At 35.8% G+C, this 10,874-nt stretch overlaps 1 protein-coding gene across 1 annotated transcript; it reads right to left on the bottom strand.

The window, feature by feature from the left end:
- Positions 1-113: 113 nt before the first annotated feature.
- On the bottom strand, positions 114-931 carry LOC125198863 (carnosic acid synthase-like). The gene is made up of 2 exons (XM_048097116.1): positions 288-931; positions 114-243 (listed from the first exon to the last, which is right to left on the bottom strand). Exons 1-2 carry the CDS (start codon positions 929-931, stop codon positions 114-116), a joined length of 774 nt encoding a protein of 257 aa, XP_047953073.1.
- Positions 932-10,874: the final 9,943 nt, after the last annotated feature.

Raw genomic sequence — 10,874 nt, 5'->3', positions numbered from 1 at the left:
TATATATATATATTATATATATATATATGCTCACCAAACATATATGTACGATTTCTTTGATGGTCAACTCATAGTGATTTTGTTCCGCTATGTCAAGAAGCGTATCCAGAAAATCATTCATTTTCTTGTAATCGGAGTCCCTCCGTTGACGCATTCGCCTCTCGACCATGCCCTCGACTAAACCCAGCAAGCTCCGGAGATGATGCCCGATCTTCCGTCGGATCCCATGCAGATCCAACGGCGCTAAGAAGGGGTAAAAATCAGAAATATTCGGAACCCCAATATACCTGGTGAAGCCATTAACATGCTCCCTGAACTCCTTATTCGCTAGCGAATCGGCAGCGCCGTAATCGGTGAGATTGATAGAGAAGAGCGTCGAGAAGACGAGGTCCGTCATGGTGGTGAACGTCGCCTCCCCGACGTTCATCACCTGGCCCCGCTCGCTGAACCCGCGCACGTGTTTAGCAAGCTTCCGCAGCGTCTCTTGGCGCTGCCCCTCGGTTTTCTGAAGCGCCTGGTGAGAGAAGAGCTGCTCTCGCCCGATCCGGCGGACTTTTTTCCACCCGGCCGAGTCAGTGGGCATGGTGTTCCACGAGGCCTTGTCGAATCCGTATATGTAGACTGCGGCTGGGATGGATCTGTTCGAGAAGGAGTTCCCATGCTTCTGGAGTATCTCTGCCGCCATCTCCGGCGAGGAGACGACAACGGTGAATTGGTTACCGAGGCGGAGGGATATCAGCGGGCCGTGGGTTTTGGCGAGCTTGGCCAAGGACTTGTGGGGGTCGGCGCTGAGTTGGAAGATGTTGCCGACTATCGGCAGGGGACGAGGCCCTGGAGGGAACTTGACACCGGGGCCTCGCCGCCGCCGTGAGAGTACAACGGTAGACCATGCTGCTATCAAGGCCACGATTAAAAGAACAAAATACTCCATATTTCTTTGTTTATGTTCTCACAACTCTATACATTGCTTCCCTATTTATTGTTGTAAGTCCACAGATTAGTCAACTTAAATTGTATTTTGTAAGCTCATTAGTCCCCGCTTTCTTGATATTTTATACTCCCTCCGTCCCATGGTTAAGATTTCACACTTTCTTGTCAGCGACGGGATTTTATGCAACTTTATTTTGTATGTTAAATGGAGAAAGTAAAGAAAGTAAGAGAGAGGGATGACTGATAGAGATAAAGGGGTTTCCATTTTTGGTAATAAGTCATCTTGGTTGGGACAAACTAAAAAGGAAAATGGGTCATCTTCAATGGGACGGATGGAGTACATATTACATATGACTAAAAAATAAAATAGACAAATAATAAGAGAATAAAATACTAGTAGTCAGAATACTACTCCACTATAATAAAAATAACTATGTTGGATATTCAATTGAATAGAAAAAATAATTCGATTATAATGGAATATCTAGAAAGAAATACTATAATTTAATATTAGTGGGACATACAAAGAAATAATAATGGAATAGAGATAGTATCTTATAAAAAAAATGGTTCCTTTTAGGCATGGGGAAACGGTTCTCGCATCTCGGTTAACCGAGAACCGAACCTTATTTTTTCGGTTCTCGATTAACCTTGAACCGAAAAAATAATATTAGGGTTCGGCTTCGGTTAGTAGATTTAAGCTGATCTCAGTTATCGGTTCTAACCGAGAACCGAGAGGTTAGAACCGAATAACCGATATTTTTTAATATTTGATATATAACTTTTTATATATTGATTTTAGTTTTGTTATTTCAGTTTTGAAAAGTAAAAAAAGAAATGAAAAATTAAAAACCTACCTATATAAGTAGAATCGTTCGTCGCCCGATTAGGCAATTAGCATATTCTGCCAATATGAATATTTTAGTATTTAAATTTTGTAGTTTATGTTTGTGATGATATTAATGTTTAACTATTATTTAAACCATTAGTATTCTACCAATATGAATATGTGATTACGATTTAGGAATTTTGTATTTAATGTTTACAATTTTAAGTCTTAATTTGAAGATGGAACATTATGGATCAAATGCAAACAAATTTTTTATTGCTTGTCACTGAATTTCGGTTCCTTCGGTAGAACCGAATAACCTGTCGGTTAGGATCGATCGGTTCCTCAAATAACCCAACCGACTTAAGGTTTGGTTCCGGTTCTTGAATTTGGAAAAAAATGGATTCGGTTAACCGATTTATCGGTCCGGTTCTAACCGAACCGACCGAATCCCCTCCCCTGGTTCCTTTCTCCCCTAAAATTTATGAAACTTGGACCTAGCACGAGTTTCAAGAATTATAAAAGAAAATAATTAAAAAATTAATTTTACTTTTATATATTAAGTTTATAGTAAAAAAATAAAATAAGCTAATAAAATATATAATTCGTTGTTAAAAATAATAAAAGTGATTGGAGAAACCGTATAGACATCCCAAATAATAGACAAATAAAAAATAAACCGTATAATAAAAGTGATTGTAAGCTCATTAGTCCCCGCTTTCTTGATATTTTATACATAGGAGTAAAAAATAAAATAGACAAATAATAAGAGAATAAAATACTAGTACTCAGAATACTACTCCTATATTAAAATAACTGTGTTGGATCTTGAATAGAAAAAATAATTCGATTATAATGGAATATCTAGAAAGAAATATAATTCAATATATTAGTGGGACATGCAAAGAAATAATAATGGAATAGAGGTAGTATCTATCTTATAAAAATAATGGTTCCTTTCTCCCCTAAAATTTATCTTACTTGGACCTAGCAAGCGTTTTAAGAGGTAATAATAAAAAATTAATTTTACTTTTATATACTAGCTATTAATTTTATAGTAATAAAATATGAATAAAATAAGCTAATAAAATATATAATTCGTTATTAAAAATAATAAAAGTGATTGGACAAACTGTAGAGACATCCCAAAAATAAAAATGATGAACTAAACACTAAGAGATGGAGGGAAGAACTTTTTTCGGGAATTGAATTAAATTTTGAAATAATAGAAATCTAAGTTGAGTCGAGACAAAAATGATACTCCCTCCATTCCAAGGCAGTTGAGTCGTATTCCTTTTTCATTTGTCCCAAGGTAATTGAGTCATTTCTTTTTTTTGTAAAAACTTTATTCTCTCTATTACTTTACTCTATCTATCACTCTTACACCCTCCGTCCCAAGTAGGTTGGTACAAAACTTTTGGACACGGAGATTAAGAAATCGTGTTGAAAAGTATGAGAGAAAGAATAAAATACAAGAGATAAAGAGAGAGTAAAGTAGGTAATGAAATAAAGTAAGATTGATTGGATGTTTTATTTTTTTGTCATAAAAGGAAATTACTCAACTTAGTTGGGACATCCCAAAAAGGAATACGACTCAACTTAGTTGGACATCCCAAAAAGAAATACGACTCAACTTAGTAGGGACGTCTGCGGTGGCCAATCAAAGTCCAACTCAAACTTCTTCGGCATTAATAGCATAGCAATTTTGACTAAGATTCAATCTTCACATCATCTGATGCGGCCGAAACACCGAAGAATAGTAACAACAATATATTGTCGATGTCGGTGTATGATAAGCCCGTATACGATGAGGATATATTATTGATGTCGGTGTATGATAAGCCCGTATACGACGAGGATATATTCTATGAGCTCCCCAAATTCATGAGTAAATCACCGTCTCCTTCTGTGAAATTTGACAATGCTGCCGAAGACGACGGCGTTGTCAAGAAGCACCTAACGGCTAGTACCATTTACCAACTAGCTAATTGATAATTATTACAAAAATAAATAATATTGCATTACCTAGGACCATGAAACAATTGGTAGTTCCTAGAGTGAAAGAGGATGTTTTCCATGGTTGTATTATCCTATAAAATGGAGCTCTTGTAACTCTTTTACACACAATAGAAAATACAATCAAATCACTTTTCCTACTTTAGGGTTTAAACCACCATGTTCTATCTTCTATACAATGCCTCTCTAGATTACCATCTTTAAAATGGTATCATAGCAGGTTGCAACGGTGTGGGACTCAGAAAATTCTCATCATTGTCCTAGTCAAACCTTTCCCGACCCTTTTTAAACCTGCAAAAAAAATCAGAAAATAGCCATGTTAGGATCTGACTCAGAAGCTACAAACATCAACCAACCATTGATGAATTTCTCATGGTAATTCGCTGCCCAATTGACCAAGTTCCTCATGAAGATCAATATACCACCAAAAACTCAAGAACAGCCACCACTACCTACCGTATCTCATAAGTTGCTATCTGTCAGCGAGGGAACTTAATTGTAAATTACTAATGCAACCTCGTTTTTGCATGTTACGGGATATCAAAATGGGGATGATAGCTGGGCGTGGCACTGAACAAAACAGACTGTACTATGTGGATGAGATAGCTAATAAGGCTCGTTTCATGCATTGGTTATTGGGTGAATTTCTATATTTTCTGGGAGCTAATGCGTGAATTTGAGTTTAGGTGTGTAGAAATCTACTAGGTCCAAAATATCGTGATAACTGGCTCGAGTAGATGCGAAATGAGTGGAATTGGAGTGAAATTGTTGTATGCCACCAAGCCGACCTAGGAGAATCGAAGCAGATAAAGACTGTAGCATGGAGTGGGAAGAGAGGAGCTAAAACCTGAAGATAACCTTACTTTTGAGGGTACAATGGTCAAATCAAGGGAAGCGTGCCCTAGGGATTTGAGCCACAAGCCTCCTTATAAAAAGGAATGAAGGTAGAAGAAGAAGGGAGCTCCCTTAGTCTTTCCTAGCTCCGAGCTCACTCCACTTCAATACTCTATGTTCCCATTCTGCCGCACACTTGGAAGGAGGGGGTTCTTGTTCCGGCTGGTTTCTTTCTCAAGTTGTAATCGTGTCCCACCGCTCTAAGGAGCGAAGAAACAATTTCATTTACTGTTTTGCTACTCTTTTAATTTCGTTTGCAAGTTGTTGGTGTGTGAAACTCTTAATATTGAATTTTGTAGTTGGTTTTGCTGTTGTTTTGAATATCGGTGTTGAACCTTGCTGGATTTGGTTTATTTCCTATGCTATGGAAGATTTTGTTGAAGTTCTATGTAGATCTCTTGATGCTGAGTTGATTTGTGTTGATTGGGCGCTTTTCGCAACTATTAGTGGTTAGGATCCAGTAGATCTAGCTTATTTGACGTCCGATTCCATGGATCCTTGTTTGCTCGAGTTTTGATTTCTCGGATCTGTTGTTCGTAGTTTCAGATCTGCATGATTATGGTCTGTTGTGCGTACACTATTCTGCTTGCTCCGTTAGCTTAGATCTAGTTATTAGCAATTTAATTTCTCGTTTTCACTCTTGTTTTGAAGCATGCTTTGTTTCTTCTTATTGACGATAGTTCCATTCTTTGTTCTTAGATGAGTTACATGAAGAAGATGAAGTAGTTGGTTGTTAGGATTCGGATATGCAATTTGCTTTACACTTTTTCGCTTTTTCAGCTTTTCTGCCACCTTAGCCAGATTGGGAAAAAATGGTCCCCACTTTACTTTTGCATATTGTCTATCCATTTTAGGAAAGTGCCAGCATACCCCTTTAGATGCAGCTGTTCATGGTTGTTTAAACTTCAGTTCACATGTTACCTTGAGTAGTCATCATGCAAGTGTCCGTACGTAATCCGTCTAGTAGGTCAGTTAGATAGAGTTTAGAGCATTCCGACTAGTCGTGTAGATTTAAGCTTAACCCCCTTAGATTGCGTGGCAGCAGCCAAAAACCTTCCCAAGACATCCGAATACATGCTTAACATCATCTTCCTCGTGGGATCGATCCTTACTTCCATATACTAGCTAATAGTATTATGGGTAAGGTTTTGATAGCAGCTCTTATAGCGCGTCCGACGACACGCGAGTAGGTCTGGGTTTGCTTGACCAATTTGGTTTGGTACATCTGCTTGACATGTTTGCATTTCTACTTGTTTACTTACAGAACGCGTAAAAAGCGAGTTTCAATAGCCCAACAAAGTACGACATTACTTACTCATGGACCATCTATTTGTAGCCTTAGAGCTTCCACAATCTGCATCCGCATATTGTTTTAGTCATGGATCAAGCGTAACTTCATGGATGTCAAAGAAACAAGATAGTGTAGCACAATCTACTGCTGAAGCTGAGTATGTTGCTGCTGCAGAGGCTGCAAAACAAACAATTTGGCTTAAAAGAATTCTGAATGACATGGGAAAGAAGAAACAAGGCTCGATAGAGTTATACTGTGTGACAACAAGTCGGCCATTGCAATCACAAAGAATCCGGTTCATCACAGTCGAACTAAGCACATCTCTATCATGTATCATTATATAAGGGAAGTGGATGAAAGTGGAGAAACCAACTCAGGTATTGCAGTCCTTCCGAAAGCAAAATTTCAGCTTTTGAGAGAGAAGCTTGGAGTTATTGGGATAACATTAAGGAGGAGTATTGAAGATAAATGTATTTCCTAGATTCATGAACCAATGGTCCAACTTCTATTATTAATTCTATGTATTACTTTAATTATGATACATGTATTTGTGTAGGTTCATCCAACTAGTTCATTCCTACGCTAGTATAAATAGGATGATCCTTGTACTCATTATTCATTCAAGTATTCAACAAGAGTTTTCTACACAAAGTATTCACATTGTTGTTCTTGTTTCATTTATCTCCACATAAATTTCCAACACGGTTCGAAGAAAATGATCATCACCACTCCCCCTCTCAATTTGATTCAAGAAAGAGGAAGTTGGCGATAGTAAGTTGCACAAATCAAGAAGAAAAAGATGATGGTTTTTCTTTTCTTCCCAAGAAAACTAAATTGTTGAGGTAGTTCGATGATGAAGGAGAAGCAGCTGCACTCCAACATTCAACTTTATTATACAGCATGCTTCCTGACCGTAGTATGAATTTAGCCAGTTCATACCAGACTTTTTAAATTTTCATGTGCATGTTTGATGATCTTAGTATGAATTGGTCACTAGTTACTAGCAACAAATATGTGGGACTTACATAGCAAACAGATTCAAATTAATTTAGGGTTAATTCTATCTGATTACAAGAGACAAAATATGCGGGACTTCCATAGCAAACAAATTCAAATTAATTTGGGGTTAATTTTATCTGAATACAAGGCACAAAATAATTTAATTTTACATTTAGACATCATATCATTCCTATGATAAATTTCTTCACAAGTTCATATTTTAACTTATTTTGCAACTCAGCTATAACTAAGTTAATCTAAACACACTAACACTATAAACTCAGTGAAACTCTACCAATAATGCCATGAAAAGGAGAAGAAGAATAAATGAAAGTGAAAATGACTGACTCGGATTGAATCGGGGCTCTACTTAGTTATCAACAGTAGTTTGAATGAAAGTTATAAACCAAAAAGAAAAAGTCTTAGCCCGGGTTCAAACCGGCGACCTCTAGGTTAGAGACTAGCGTGATAACTGACTACACCACCCAGACCTTATTGCTAACTTTTACTCTTCTCTCTAAGTAATTCATATAGACTTGTAGGTAAATTCATCTTTAGTAAGACAAAAAGGAATCTGCCATCTTGTATTAGGGAAAAGTGGAAGCCACGCTTCCAACTAATAGAAATGAGTCAAATAAAAAACAGATTAAAGGACGAAAACAAACAAGAAATGATTACAAAAATAGAAACAACAACAAAAAAACTTTTATTGCAAACTAATAATGTACTAATAAATAAGGAAGCAGATAGGGAAGTTCTGCTTGAAAAGAGTTTATATTTCTCTCTGACTCAATTACATTAAACAATAGCAAGCAAAAATATATTCAAGGACCTAAGATCCAATCCAAGAGTTTCTAATTGAATTGATTCTTGATAATAAAGAGAAACAAACGGAACTCATCATCCACGCGATTGCCCCATCCGACAACGGAATCCCCCATCTGCAACCCGTTTGCGCGCACGAGCTTCCCCCATTCATGTTTCAACACTAAGGCACCTGAATAGGACCACCTCTTTAACTTCAATATGTATTCAACACCATTTGGATCTGTTGTCACCACCCTCAGATTATCTCCTCCATTCGCTTCCACCTTTCCCCTCTCTTCTTCCGTCAAAGCTGCCATCAATCGCAAACTAGACCTTTTGGTGATGAGCAACCGATTGTAATGCCGCACAACATCAGTAGAAGTAAGCTTCTTCTCGAACATGAAAACTAGATCATTTCCCTCTGGTACTGGATCGGGAGCTTCTTCCTCCACCTCCTCATCTTGATTAGGGTTTTGTATAGGAGATTGATCCTCCACCTCCAGCTCTCGATCATCTTGATTAGGGTTTTGCATAACAGTGTGATCCTCTTGATCAATGAAGATGTAGACTCCGAATAACTTGAATATTCTAGGTTTTGTGGAAAGAGATAAATCACAGTCTTCTTCTTGAATTGAGCTTGGTGGAACTGCTTCTTCTGGATTAGAGCTTCCCGTCGCCGACATACCATCATCAATCAGCCTCAACAATTTAGGTTTCTTGGGAATAAATGAATCATCATCATCATCTTCTTCTTGATTACATGAACTTAACTTTCTTTTCCCCAAAATGGCGTCGTCGGTGGTAACTGATGAGAGTGGATGGACGGTTTCTTCTCCTTCTTTTCCATCACCAGACAGCTTCAAAAGTTTAGATTTCTTGGGAATAAATGAATCATTACCTTCTTCCGGAAAGAACGCTGATATTGGTTGAACTGCATCTTCATCATCGCCATCATCTTCTCCGGTCGTAACTGAGAGTGGATGGAACTCTGATGGTGGTACGGCGTCTTCTCCTCCTTCTCCATCATCGCACAGTTTGGGTTTCTTGGGAATAAATGAATGATCATCATCTTCTTCTTGATAAGGGATAAACTTTCTTTTTCTTGAAGCCTCATCGTTGGTGGTAATCGAATCTTGATGATCATCTTGTATAGCCGGGAGATAGAATCCAAATAGCTTGATTGCTTTCATTCTGCTTCAGCTATAGATATTTAGAACTCCGTAGGAATATTGATGGTAGTGAAGATTGATGAAATGAAGATTGGTGTCATTTTATAGGGGTGAATTTAGGGAAATACTAATAAGATAAGATAAAGATAATTAATGGGGTCAATCCATATTTTATCTCCAGTTGTAGGGATTTTTCAATTCCATTCGATTTAGAAAAATAACGAGATATCGTCGCTCCATACCATAGACTTAAACATATTTAATCACACTTTAATTTGTTCACTTTATAGTATTTTATTATACTCACATTTACATATAAAATTTTAAACCCACATAGTGCTAATTTTTTGCTTTCTATAACGAGATTATAATTTAATAATACACTCTGTACGTATTTCGTTTCGTCCTTATAGTAATATATACTATTATTATTTCTATACTTTTGTTTGTAACAAACTATTGGTAATTTTCTTCCAAATATTTATATGCCATTCATATGTGTAAATTATAAAATTACCCAAAAAAAAAATATTGTTCGTATACATATAGTAATTGTTAGATTGTTTTCAAAATACACGAAATACTAGGAAAGTAATACTCCCTCCGTCCCATAAAAGATATCACACTTTCCTTTTTAGTTTGTTCCACTAAAGATGTCACAATTCCATTTTTGAAAAAAAATTCTCTCACACATTAATATAAATATTATATTTTCTCTCTCCACTTAATTCACAAAACAAAACCTCCTAAAATCTCGTGTCGTCCCACAAGTATGACATCTTTTGTAGGACGGAGGGAGTGATCTTTAATAAATAAATATGCATGTTCAGAGGAGTGATCAATTGCTAACTCATCATTTAATTGCTAACTACAACTAATTTAAGACCATAGAATTTTAGAAATCTAGTGGTCTAAAATTTTCCACGTATAATCTTCATTTTTATTAATTAAATCGAAAAGGATAAAAAAAACTACTCCCTCCGTCCCATAGTAGATATCACATTTGGGAATTGGCACGGGATGTTTAGGAGGTGTTATTTTGTGTGTTAGATGGAGAGAGAAAATAGTATATTTATATTAATGTGAGATAGAGTTTAAAAAAGAAAAAAGAAATGTGACATCTTTTGTGGGACAAACTAAAAAGGAAAGTGTGATATCTACTATGGGAATTAGGGTTTTGGATGAAAATGTCAATATAGTGTTTTGAAAATATCAACACAATGCTTTGAGATATTCTATTGACATATTTTATATGTTATGTTGATATTTGTTGCTGTACGAAAAAAATTCAAAATTTCAAAAAAAGTTTCAAATTTTGACATCGTAACATATGCAAGTGAGATCTCTTAAAATCCTTATGAAATTATCTTTAATTCGATATATATTGTGCGAAAAAATAATTTAAATCGAGAAAGTTATATCGGTCTTAAAGTTATGCATTTTTTTCAAATTTTGAAGAAAGTATAATAAATACAATAAAAATAATTAAATAGAAACAATTATAATATAGGATCCGAACTGGATTTCTAACTAAAGGGGCTTAAGTTTGGGAAGGTCATACTTTTTTAACAATATTCAACTAGGAGATTGATCAATTGCTAACTCATCATTTAATTGCTAACTATAATTAATTTAAGACTATAGGATTTTAGAAAATTTGTGGTTTACAATTTGCCACGTGTAATTTTCATTTTTATTAATTAAATCGAAAAAGATAAAAAAACTACCAAATTAGGATTTTAGATGAAAATGTCAGTGTTTCGAAAATATCAACATAATGCATTGGAATTATCAAAACAATGATTTGAGAATGTTAACACATTGCTTATATTGACATTCTACATGTATTATTTTGACATATTTTATAAATCATGTTGACATTTGTTGCTTTACGAAAAAATTGAAAATTTTTGAAATTTTTTTCAAATTTTGACATCGA

The sequence above is a fragment of the Salvia hispanica genome, chromosome 1 (assembly GCF_023119035.1).
Source record: "Salvia hispanica cultivar TCC Black 2014 chromosome 1, UniMelb_Shisp_WGS_1.0, whole genome shotgun sequence".
In the NCBI taxonomy this organism is placed as follows: domain Eukaryota; kingdom Viridiplantae; phylum Streptophyta; class Magnoliopsida; order Lamiales; family Lamiaceae; genus Salvia; species Salvia hispanica.
The sequence above is the reverse complement of the archived record's forward strand: the minus strand, read 5'-3'. Positions and strand labels throughout refer to the sequence as shown.

Coding starts and splice junctions, on each gene's coding strand:
- LOC125198863 (XM_048097116.1), bottom strand. CDS start 931: ATGGAGTATTTTGTTCTTTTAATCGTGGCCTTGATAGCAGCATGGTCT. Junction 244..287: donor CATGTTAATGGCTTCACCAG/GTATATTGGGGT, acceptor ACCCCTTCTTAG/CGCCGTTGGATCTGCATGGG.